The sequence below is a fragment of the Ruditapes philippinarum genome, unplaced genomic scaffold, assembly GCF_026571515.1.
Source record: "Ruditapes philippinarum isolate M1 unplaced genomic scaffold, ASM2657151v2 ctg570_1_1_1_1, whole genome shotgun sequence".
Classification (NCBI taxonomy): Eukaryota; Metazoa; Mollusca; class Bivalvia; order Venerida; family Veneridae; genus Ruditapes; species Ruditapes philippinarum.
Window position 1 is genome coordinate 219,958 of NW_026859409.1, and position 13,613 is coordinate 233,570.

At 32.5% G+C, this 13,613-nt stretch overlaps 1 protein-coding gene across 5 annotated transcripts in view; it reads right to left on the bottom strand.

Moving 5' to 3' along the window:
* Nucleotides 1-1,075: 1,075 nt before the first annotated feature.
* Nucleotides 1,076-13,613, bottom strand: part of LOC132756393 (uncharacterized) — a 66,709-nt gene continuing 54,171 nt past the window's right edge. The window contains exons 5-10 of one of the 5 annotated variants that reach the window (XM_060747458.1): nt 13,105-13,244; nt 12,312-12,468; nt 11,647-11,766; nt 10,908-10,988; nt 9,085-9,099; nt 1,076-6,216 (exon numbers count right to left, since the gene is read on the bottom strand). In XM_060747458.1, coding sequence (XP_060603441.1) covers nt 6,019-6,216; nt 9,085-9,099; nt 10,908-10,988; nt 11,647-11,766; nt 12,312-12,468; nt 13,105-13,244 — 711 coding nt within the window. In that variant the 3' untranslated portion in view covers nt 1,076-6,018. Of the gene's footprint in view, nt 6,217-9,084; nt 9,100-10,862; nt 10,989-11,646; nt 11,767-12,311; nt 12,469-13,104; nt 13,245-13,613 lie in introns of all 5 variants that reach the window. The other 4 variants (XM_060747456.1, XM_060747457.1, XM_060747459.1 and 1 more) reach the window with 4 other exon arrangements.

Here is a 13,613-nt window from a genome sequence, read left to right on the forward strand (position 1 = left end):
CTTTGCACTCCCCATTCAACATTTACCTTTGCACTCCCATGTGACATTTACCTTTGCACTCACCATTCAACATTTACCTTTGCATTCACAATCTGACATTTACCTTTGCACTCACCATCTGACATTTACCTTTGCACTCACCATTCAACATTTACCTTTGCATTCACAATCCAACATTTACCTTTCCATTCACCATCTGATAGTTACCTTTGCACTCACCATTCACCTTTGCACTCCCCATTCAACATTTACCTTTGCACTCCCCATTTGACATTTACCTTTGCACTCCCCATTTGACAATTACCTTTGCACTCCCCATTCAACATTTACCCTTGCACTCAGAATCTGACATTTACCTTTGCACTCCCCATTCAACATTTACCCTTGCACTCACAATCTGACATTTACCTTTGCACTCACCATCTGACATTTACCTTTGCACTCACCATTCAACATTTACTTTGCACTTCCAATTTGACATTTACCTTTGCACTCGCCATTTGACATTTACCTTTGCACTCCCCATTCAACATTTACCTTTGCACTTCCCATTTGACATTTACCTTTACACTCCCCATTTGACATTTACCTTTGCACTCCCCATCTGACATTTACCTTTGCACTCCCCATTCAACATTTACCTTTGCACGCACCATCTGACATTTACCTTTGCACTCCCCATTCAACATTTACCCTTGCACTCACAATCTGACATTTACCTTTGCACTCACCATCTGACATTTACCTTTGCTCTCACTATTCAACATTTACCTTTGCTCTCACTATTCAACATTTACCTTTGCACTCACCATTCAACATTTACTTTTGCACTCACCATTCAACATTTACCTTGGCACTCACCATCTGACATTTACCTTTGCACTCACCATCTGACATATACCTTTACACTCACCATTCAACATTTACCTTGGCACTCACCATTTACACTTGTCACCAAGTTGGGATACCAAAATTTGGTGCATGTTTAAGTTAGAACTTGTGCACAAGTATGAGTAAATGTTGGTTTTCAGCTGAAGCCAACAACAAATAAACACAATGAACAAAAGAACACATATTTATCTCTTAATATATTTTATTACCATATTTTAATGGGAAAATTACACAATTCCCATGTTATGTTGAATAATTAATTTATATACTGATGTATGACAACAAAATTAACAGTTTTGAATTCGGCAGTACATTTATGTATGTATAGCTACCACATGATAAAAACGAATGATTTCCTAAAGCAATGAAATGTGGGAAGCAAAGCCTATTTGATTCTATGTTACTTTATATATATATTTAATATCTTAAATAAATGTCTTAAAAATGTTTTGACTTTAAAAGACGTCCTCGAAAATTATTTGTATTGACTTAATTTGGAAAAAAGTAGTCCTGCAAGAGACAAGTGAAAATATGGAAAAAATGTTTCACTGCAGTGAAAAATAAATTTTTACAGTGAAAATACAGAAAATGAAAATATGCGTTTTATTTCATCAGCATTTTTCAATATTTCGTTTATAAGTATATAATACATTACTATATGTGTTACTTGGAGCTACATTTCTTGGATTAGGATACTCGATTTAGTTTCTTTACATTATATTACATATGTCTAACACAATTATTAATATTATTATCATTATTACATCACATTATCCTGTTTTTACTATCAAATATACATACATAAAAAAACTGTGTATAGTAAAATAATATTAACATTTAAAAAAATATTAATAAATATTTACAAAATTATTTTCTTTTTCATAAAAACATTTAAGATATTTACATTTCATGTATATTTTAATACAAAAAGAAACAACAATCTTATGGAAGACCAGATGTGCCTTCATATTTTTGTGATATGCCATGTGAAAAAGATACTATATTGTTTCATGTCCTCATACAAAAAAATTCATACATGTACTTAAATAAACAGCAATCCTAGACTATTCTCAGTGCTTGATAATGAAACAAGATGCAGCTAGGAATTTAGTGTTATAATTCAGTGGAACTCATTGCTAGAGTTATGGCTCTTTGTAAGTGATTAACAATTACTACCATTAACATGTATATAAAGATTAAAAAAAATATGTCAGTGATGAGAAAAACATTTGACATTTAAATGTTAACCAATACCTTACTGGGAGATGTTACCCAAGAGAAGTAAAATGAGCCGCATCACGACAAAACCAACATAATAGGTTTGCGACCAGCATGGATCCAGACCAGCCTGCGCACCCACTATCAGTTTCTTTACTTGTAATAGGGCCTGTTAGCGAACAGCATGTATTCTGATCAGACTGCGCGGATGCGCAGGCTGGTGTGAATCCATGCTGGTCGCAAACCCATTATGTTGGTTTTGTCATGGCACGGCTCAAATCTATTTTGAAGTTTTAGCCAGCCTGTATAGCTCAATGGGTTGTAATCTCGACATAATGGGTTCAATTCCCAGGCAGGCCAACTTAAATTACTAATCAGTCTTGTAGACGAGTCTTTAAATCGAGGTCCCGTGTATGAGTGCTTTAACATTTGGCATGATAAAGAACCAGGAGAAGCTTCTGGAATTGGGGCATCTTTCTGTATCTGTATCTTGCACTATCCTCCAAAATATAAAATGACTAATACTTTTCTGGGGGACTCCCCTATATGGACAACCGGTATCTGTTTCCATGACATACCACATTAATAAACATCTTAAGTTATCAAAAAAACAAAAGAACAACTTTGCTTAAAAGAAATATAGAAATAAAATTTTGATATAAGTTCTGACTAAACATGAAATACTTTTTTATTGTAAATAAAAGCAATGTATATTTATTAATATCTATATTATCAGATCCACTGATTAATCAAAATATAATATAACTTTAAAAACTAAAGTCTACAATAATAAAAAATAGAAAAAAAAAAGAAAGAAAAATAAAAAAGTAAAATGGATTATTGGCTGTAAATAATAAATTCACAACATGTCTCAAAATGTGTCTTAAACCTTTAAAGATGTACTAAAATCCTTTAAAAATTGCTAAGCATTAGTCTATAAGTTATAATGATAAAAACAAAATCTTATGTTTTATTTCAGGTGTTGCCGACTTGACAAAAATACACCATAAATGAGCCGCGTCACGACAAAACCAACAAAATGAGTTTGCGACCAGCATGGATCCAGACCAGCCTGCGCATCCGCGCAGTCTGATCAGGATCCATGCTGTTCGCTATCAGTTTCTCTACTTGTTATAGGGTCTGTAAGCGAACAGCATGGATCCTGATGCTCAGGCTAGTCTGGATCCATGCTGGTCGCAAACCCATTATGTTGGTTTTGTCGTGACGCGGCTCAAATCAAGTTAATGATCATTTTACCAGTGGACTCGTCCATCCTGCAATCTGGACAAAACTATTATTATTAAGGCAGATTTCAAAACAATATGTACTGACTAAAATAGTGAACAGTGCAGACCATGATCAGACGGCACAATTATTCATGTTGACTCTGGTCTGCACTGGTGGCATGGGTAGAAATAAGTTGCAGCTAGCAGGCTTATGGTTATAAAACTTGGTATAAACATAATCAAATTTTTAAACTGAGAATTAATCTGGTAAGATATCGGCTTCCTTGAAACAAATTAATACTACACCAGTAATTTAGAGGTAAAAAATACGTCTTTTGCATAATCTATAAAAAATCTCTTGGACGGATACAACCTATAAAATTTATAAAATTATTTTCAAATGAAAAAATTTGTATATATATGATGATGACTATATAATATGACGTGTTAAAATAGTTAACTGATGTGATTAATTACCAAGGATAATTAATTAGTTAAAATGATAATTAATTAGTTAAGACGATAATTAATTAGTTAAGACATCCTGTTAAACTACATAGGCGTTCATTTAAATTAATTTAGCATAATTTCAGAACGTTATTTATCATAACCTATAAAAGTTTGTGTCTTTTCTTTAGGCATATTACATCAAATTTACTAAAACATCGTAATTAATAACTTTTTATTAAAAACAATGTAAATGAAAGTAAAAATGGCACATTTCTTGTGTCTAATTATAAAGATTTAACATATGTTTTGTTTTCCATATGTTTTGTTTTCATCAGTCCATGAAAAAAAACTTGTGTATTAAGATCTCTTGAAATAAATGAGATACAAACTTTTTTTCAAACTCTGCAATGTATTGGACTAACAAATTGACAGCATAAGAACCCTTTTGTATCACATTTTCATATTGCGATAACAAATTCTATATATATAAATACATAAATACTCATAAACTAGGCACTTTTCCGTTCATCGAGGGTCAATAAAAAATGCACATGCTAATTTCATGATTATCACATCATAGTACGAGCATTTTTCCAACAACCCTCGTTAAAAAATAATTTTTCATCAACATATAACAAGTTAAATATATATTTTGCTAAAAAACGAAATATTTAGACTTTTGATTTTAGACCTTTTACAAATAACTATAATATCTTGATAAGAAATAAATAACACGAGCATATTTACAAGCTAATTATCTATAATCTATCCTAGATACTAATTTTAATTGCCGCTAATTGTTTAGACCTACCATCTTATGTTATTCTAGTTACCTCCATATTATTATTTACATATATTTCAGTAAACCAATGGCCGTTGTCATAGAATATTTATAATTTTAGAGAAGAAGTTAAAATGACCTGTTTCAATTTAAAATAATTTTTTTTAAAAGGATCCTCAAAATAACTTAAAGGCCGATTGTGCCCCAGTATGTTTTATTATTTTTATTTCTCACAAACTTTTTATTTCTGATGTTGTATTACATTTTCCAAGAACTTGCTCACTAGTGAATTATCTTAACCATCTTTTGCTCTGTTGTTTTTTCGGTAATAAGAGTTTTGTATGGAAGTCAAAATACTACACTGTAATGGTCAAATCCAAATGAATATACATGTAATGATATATACGCATTACCATCGAATCTGTTATGAACCATTCTAAATTATCATGAACTTTCAAATTAAGCTGCATATAACTTAATGAATTTCAAATGAAAAATGGAAGTTTGCATAATTTGTACATTTGTATAGTGTTAAGTGATATAAATTCATGAGAAAATATACAATTATGAATGGATGGTAATAACCAAAGAATTTTCCCTTTCCAATGCAATATTTGCAATAATAAATGGACTTGCCTGGTTTTTTAATTTGGAACAGTTCATTTTTGAAAAGGTAGCTGAAGAGATTGAAATGTAAGAAATTACTACCACTGAACAACCAACAGTTGTAAAGCCTGGTACCGGGCTGCATAAACATAAAGCTGCGTGTCCCGGCTTTATATTGGTGGAAGAGGTTTGTCCTCATTGGATTGCATTGTATTGTATTCAATTGGTTAATATAATTATTACTTTTTTATCAAAGAATATTTCCGATCTTACAATATCAATGCGTTTATAAAAAGCGTCATTATAATCATTTATCTGAAGAATTTCTTGAAAAACAAAAATTTGACAATCTCATGTATTTTTGATGGTATAATTTAGCAGTTTTAATTTGTTCATACATGTACTTGCATTGTATCGTCATAAAATCCCCTTATTCTCAAGTCTTTTTTCAAGTCTCACCTCCCTTTAACTACATCATATCATATAAATAAAAAGAAAAATGTTGAACAAAACTTCTTAAATTTTTTTTTGTCCAGATTAATATTTGTTGAAGGAGTACTTCTTAAATAAAAATCTATCCTGCAACATTCCATAACAAATCTTAACTACATGTAATACAGTATCAGGAAAACGACTTGCTTGTTTTCTTCGATCAAAATCATAATAGCAATCATCGGATCGGCCCTTAACTGACTAATAATACCATTTCTGAATACATTTTCTTTTACATGAAAAATCTTCCGAGAAAACCATCTGTCCGTCCGTCTCATTGGCACATGCTTCATAATATCAAACATCACCATCCTTTCCGTAACTTACACACTCGCTACCAACATCAAGCCAACACTAGCTGTTCGATTCTTTCTTTAAAGTTGCTAAAATTTGTTCGTGAAATTCGTAAAGTTCCGTGATTTTGCTGCCTAAATGATCTTGAAGCTGTATGACCTCGTCTTTCTCGTTCTCCTGACTCGTGCGGTAATCCTGTAACAATTGCTGTAAGTCGTGCACTTTTTGGTGTAAACTTCGATTTTCCTCTTCCATTGCCTGCAAGAATATGATAGAATAGATCAATATTTGGTTGCTATTCGACATGAAGTTTTACAGTTTTATAGTTATAATTTCCTTCTTCATTAAATGGTCAAATTTTTATAAAACAAGCAATTATCATAGTATTGCAAGCAATCCATAAGTCCCCTACCGGTTAGAACCCCAGCAACATTCTGATGGGCCATTGGCCATTCAATTTTACCAGTGGATGAATGACATGAATGAACTTAAATCTTTTGAGTTCTAAGTTTGTCTACATCACAGTATTGTGTTAAGTTTCCCTGCCTAGTAAGGAAAAATTATGTTTATACAACCTTGTCATATTATTATGATGTGGGATTTTAAAGTAAATCCTATAAGGAATGAAGTAGTTGGAGTGAAAAATACCAATTTCTCGAAAAAAAATCTAAGTTCAAGGGGGAGATAATTCTGGAAATAGTCTTGCTAGAGTATTTAACCTTCTCAAAAATGTTGAGTGATAATAAGAAACATATATATGAAGTTTGAAGTAGATACATTAGGAAATAAAGAAGTTATTTAAAAAGACAACATTTTTCAAGGGAGGTAATACTGATAATTTTTGTGCTAGAGTTGTAAACCTTGTCACATATGATGTGGTTTATGGCCAGAAACTTATATTTAAAGTTTGAAGTAAACACCTTAAGAAATAAAGAACTTATAGTGAAAAAGCTGAAAATTTTAAATCAGAAATCTTGAAATTCAGGCTATTTGTTGCCATAGCAACCAGAATTTTCAACATGGGAAAAAAAAAGACGTGCATAATCTCCATACTGCCATCTATCCATATATCAAGTTTCATAAAAATATTTTCAGTACTTTTTGCGTTATCGCGGGATCGCGTTTTGTGGACTGACAGACAGACGGACGGAGGGTAAACCTAAAGTCCCCTCCGGTTAAACCGGTAGGGGACTAATAAAAGCAAATGCATATTTTTCATTATACTTTAAAATGTACTGCTACCAGCACATGCTGAAATTTGTAACAGAACCAGTATAGTTCTATAAGCATGGTGAATGGATAAAAAACAAAGGATCAAACTGACAACAGTGACTGGCAGGTGCTTTGAAGCATATTACTAGCTTAACCTATCATTGCCACTTAGCCCCTGTGTAAGTAAACATTAACATAAGTTTTCTATTTGAATCTTGAATTTTCAAAAGCAAAATAAAGCACTGGTTCCTAGTGAGACAGGTTTCATTGATATGCTCTTTAATTAGATATGGTTTTCAAAATGTGTCTGACTGTATTTAATTCAACACAAATGTGACTGTATTCAACACAAGACAGCCTGACTGTATTCCATATAGGTCTGACTGTATTTAAAACAATTCGGGTCTGACTGTATTTAACACACAGATTTGACTGTATTCATGCTAAACATGATTCTTATGCAAACAAATACAGTCATGTATGTGAACTTAATTTCATTCCTACTTACAATAATCATAATAAATGTCATAACATAGCTGTGTCAGTGCTTTAACAAATGCAATTAGAAGAGTAGTTAGTTAAATAATGATAACATAAACTAAAACAATAATGTAACAGAAATATATGAACTAAAGAAAGCAGTCCAACAATAAAACAAATTCTTCTGCAATAACCAGTGAATAATTAGACATTCAATTCCTCCCAACAAATGCTTATAATGACACATTTTATAAATGCATTGATATATTTAGATCTGAAATATTCTTTGATAAGAAGGAATAACTATTTGTTTTTCTCTTCTATATTCATTTGATCACATTCTGCCCTTTATAAAGACTCTACAGCTTGACCATATTCTATACTGCCAACTACTTAAATAATTATAATATTTTTGTATTATGATCTTATAACCTTGACTATTTGAATAAAAAAAGGCCTCTACCATACAAATTTAGTGAAATAATTAATCATAAATGGACACTTTCAATAAAGATCAACTAAATAGATATAGAATCTAACACTGAAATATTTACACATAAATGAGATTCCTTTTATCTAATACAGCAAAACCTCTACCTTTTGGTGGAAGGAGATTTTGATTGTTGCGCACAGGTGTTGCTCTAAAGAGGTTAAAAGTTCATTTTGAAGTCTTACTATAGGAAGAATGGTTACGGTTGTTGTAAAGAGGTAAATGCTCTAAAGAGGGCCAGATTGTAGAGGTTACACCGTAGAAACATATATAACTTGGTTCCTACACTATAGCTTACTACTTGTTCACAAAAATGAACAATCTATACCAATTGTTGGCAACACCACCCCAAAAAGCTAACCTTTTAATTAACAATGTGCATAGGACAAATCACAAATGATTTTAAATAATTTTAAAGCATGTGGTCTCCTCATAAGACCATTTTAACCCTTATCACCCTACATAATTTTAATGGTCTGGTCCATCTTTTAATCTGGACAAAACCATTCATTATCTTTAGGGAAATTTCAAAAATATGTACAGACTGAATAGTGAACAGTACAGATCAGGATCAGACAGCACCAATGTGCTGGCTGATCTTCGCCTGCACTGGTCACATGGATAGATTCAGTCACTACTTAGCTGGTTTAGAGTGAACTACCTTTTTATTCTGCTACTGAATTACATGAAATCGTCGGACCATGGTAATTAGTAAAACTGCTTATGACTAAATAGAAGTTGAACTTTTAAAATCTAAAATTATTCTTATCCAGTTTCACATGCCTATGATGTTTTCTTGTTAATATTTCATTTCTTTAATCATTCTTAAACAAAAATAAATAAATAAAATCTCTAAGCAGAACAAAATTTGAAATAAAAATATCTACATCTACAGACAATCATATCTTTTCATCGCCATAGCAACCTGTGTTTACAATACTTACTTTCACATCATCAACCTAGAATGTTAACCAAGTAAGAAAAACAGATAGAAAAATAATATTGAGAGAAAATTAAACCAAATGAAGATTTAAGGGCATCTTATTATTTATAGAGAGTAATTCTCATGATGTAATTATTTTACAGACACCAAATGTGAAGGTCATGTGGTAGCAGACGCTTTTATTTGACTTTCAAAAGCCAAGGAAGATTAAAATATTCAAAAAACTTGGTAAACATAGAATCTTCTTCCAGGTGAATAAATGTACATAAAATCAATGAGTTACACCATGTTTGGTTTTAAATTTACATAATTTAAAAAAAATACATTTTATATAATTTTTTTTTACTTAATACCCAGTGATACCCCAGTCAGTTGCAAATATGGCACTCTTGCACCTGAAGAATAGTAGGGGCTTTTGCTTGGATGTTAAAACTCTCTGGTAAATGCCCCACAGCACTGGCCACACTGCCAGAATTGTCAGATGGTGAAATTCCTCTTAAAGCCCCAGCACTGCAATATGGACATATCCCAGGCCATTTTGGTGCCAAAACAAAAACACCTTATTGACCAGGCATTGTGAAGGCAAGAGGAAGGTAAAATATTGGCTTATTTAACCCATTCCCGGCTTTCTCCTGATCTAAGGGTGTGACAAATTAGACTTGTCAAGTTGTGCATTACCTTGTACAAATAATTATAAATCTTCATTTGGTTTTTTCAAGATATTGGAAAGACAAGATATTTTTCAAAATAATAGGAATAAGAAATCATAATGCTCAGTATTTTGTATCTATACCTAAAACAACAGATTCACAAAATTCAGCGGCAAGATGAATTATTTACCACATATCAAGAATTGAAATAAGGTTTGCTTCATGGCATTCTAATTTTTGTAAAGCATTTGTATGCAAATTTTGAAGACAATGGGTACAATGAAATTACCATATACATATGTATATACATGTATACATAACTTTCGGTCAAGTGGACATTTAGGGTAAAAAAAGGAAGATTGTTGAACTTTTATATACAGTTCGTATAGCCATGACTTTTTAATTCGAGCATTTCATAGGTCAAAGTTTGATAACCTGTATTTTGAATAGTTCAAACCTAAATGTTTATTAAATTTTGCATGAACATAAAATTAACTTTTCTGTAAAAAAAATCCACTGTTCTCTGGCTTAACGGACATCACACAAGATTTTGTGAGAAAAAAATAAGATGTCAAAGTTCCATGGGCTGATATGATACACAGCAGAGGGTACCAGAACGTATTTTTTCTAGTAACTCAAAGACCCGGACCAATTCTTTCTATTTAATCACTTTCGAAGGACGTGGTCTTGCATAAAATAATTTAAATTTAACCTGCTATAACCAGGGATTTATGCAACTGCGTAACAGCTATGGAGATTGGGTAGAAACTGTGTATCTCGTAATTTGAGGGCCTTTAGCTTCGTTAGCCAAAAGTTACAATGATAATATGCTTTCTGATAAATTTTTGTACAGATATAGGAAATAACCAAATGATAGTAATAAATGAAAAAGATATGCAGATAATGTCTTTGAAAATAATTATTAAGCAAGAACTGTAAATGAAATAATTCTGCAAAAAAAATATCAGAGCGAAAAAGTTGAAAAAATAATAAAATCCTCGAAAAAGACTGAATATTCGATGGTAGATATAAAAGCGTAGTTAGTTCGCTCATTCTTCATGCCTGACAACACATAGATACCTCCCCCGTGCTGGGAGTTGGCACGGGGAAATTTGTTGTCTCGGCTTACTTTTATCATTTTCGCTTTCGAAGATGATCGAAAAAGTGATCCAACCTTGATTTTATTCTGTAAATTTCCATTCGCTGTCTCCCGTGTCGTCATTTCCGCCAGTCGTTGTTGTAATCTATCAACTTCCTGTCAAATGAATTAAAACGTAAAATCGTTATTTTAAAATTGTAACGAAAATGTAAGTCAATTTAATTTTATATGGCCATTTAATACAATATTTTAATATCAGTTATAAAATTAAAATTTATGTGAAACGTTAAAAGAGGTCATAAACTAAAATTCAAATATTACTGTAAATTTAAGTTAATTGACATTCTATATGGCCGTGCAGCTGGAACCTACAGAGGTAATAGGTTAAGGTCTGATGTCATCAAGCTTAACCACTCAGCCACTGACGTCCCTAGGAGTTATACTGATAAAGCCATCAGTACAAAGTAATACCACATGCTGTTTGACCAGAATAAATTTTAATATTCTTGCCTGCTTACAGGCCCATTAAGCACCCCCATACTACAATTTATCTTCTTAGTTAATTTTCATTTACAGTGTTCTGTTACTGTTTCCAAAACAAGGCCAAGGCTAATACAAAAGCTGTTAAGGTACAATATGGAAAGTAGGTTTAATAAGGATTTATATATATAAGTTGCATAGGGTCTCACATGAAAAGTTGGGATGGGTAAGAAACGTAAGGAAAAAATCAACATTTCGTAACAAAGCAGGGCTTACACAGGGCATATACCAAAAGAACAGTAAGTGATAATATGAAAAAAAGTAAAATGTAGACCTGATCTTTATATTGATTTTCTCTCTGTAATGTATCCACATTGTCCCGTAGTTCAGTCACCTCAGTTTGTAGACTTGATACCTGGTCAGGACTACTCTGGCTCTTTTCTAGCTCCGAAATCTGTGAAAGTACAAAAATTCAAGTCTCAATTTTTCCCCCGTATAATTAACTATACATGACCATTATACATGTATAGATATGCTGGATGAAAAGGAAGAATACAAAGAAACCACATGTCAACATCGTATAAATATGAACAATATTTAAATTATGATTTCCCGGTTTTGAACCTATCTGGTTGACTTCATCAACATGTATAGATATGTTTGATAATATAAGTTGCCCTATATGACTTCTCGTGCCCCAGAAGTAAAAAGTTTCCTTGCCTACCATTAATTCTTAACATTCTGAATGCCAATTAACATGGGATTGCAGGTTCGATCCCTACAGGGTTCATGATCATTTTTCCTAAAATTACACAAGTACCATTCCATTAGTTCCATTTGGCCTGGAAGTTATTCTGGCTTTTATGGCAATACAGCTTATAAATAAATAAATAATGTTTCAACTCAAAGATATGTTCACTACAAGCATAGAAATTCCAATAATAAAACAAATAATTTTTTGTGTGTCATATTCAATTTATTCGCACAAAACTGTCTAACCTTTTTCTTCATCCTTGAGGTCTCATCCTTGTAGCCACCAAGTTGCTTCTTCCACTCTTCAACATTGGCCGTAGATTCTTGCAAAGCTGCCGTTAGTCGAGCATTATTGTTTTTTAATGTCTGTAACTCAATTTCCCATTTCTTCGCATTTGCCGAACTGTGGGTATAATCACATTAATATCTTATTATATTATAATATTAACATTTATTTGCCATGCAACATCATGACTTTTATAAGGTAAAATTTGGAAGATGGCTTGCTCAATACATTTCTCAGAATTTTAAGAATTTAAATACATTAAATATGCACATGCCTGGTCTACATATAATTTTCTGTTCTAATTTTGTTCTGATAACATGCTTGCAATCACAAAAAAAACAACAAAAAAACAAAAAAACAACAAAAAAACTTTTTCATTTTCATACATTTATCACAAGCAGAATAATTTTTCAATTTTGCTTAGATAAATAATACCAGTCCCCTCCACTGAACATTGTACCAGCCAGAAATCAAATGAACTAGCCAAAAACTTTCATATGAAAAACATTGCTGTACTGAGGCAGGTAGGCTAGTGGTCAAGATGCTTGCCTCTCAATCTAGGGACAATGGGTTCCTCCCTTCACAAGTGAAGACCGTGCTTCCTCATATGACATCAGTACAGGTTAATTCCAACAAGCTGACTTAGAACTCGTTCAGACAAACTTTCACAATCAAGCTAAAATAAATATTGTTTTTTTTTTTTTTTTTAATAAACTGGCACTGCCTTAATGATCAATATGCTCTACTGCTTACCTTTGAGCTAAAGCAAGTTTTAATCGGTCATTCTCGTACTTGAGTTGACTCTCTGGAGAAGAACTACCATTTGAGCCGGGATTGTTAAAGGAATTTCTTCTCTCTTTCAGGTTTATGTTTTCTTTCTGTTCTGTTTGCTGCTGAAATTATTCCAAATGAGCCGTGTCACGACAAAACCAACATAGTGCGTTTGCGACCAGCATGGATCCAGACCAGCCTGCGCATCCGCGCAGTCTGATCAGGATCCATGCTATTCGCTTACCAACCCTATTACAAGTAGAGAAACTGATACCGAACAGCATGGATCCTATTCAGACTGCGCGGATGCGCAGGCTGGTCTGGATCCATGCTGGTCGCAACGCACTATGTTGGTTTTGTCGTGACACGGCTCAATTCTGTATTGTTTCCAATTCAGTATTTCAGTAATTTTGTCTTGGAAAAATGCATCATATCACTGTTGGGCCTTTTTCTGAGAGCTATTTATAGCGCGTCAGTTACTTTTACAAATT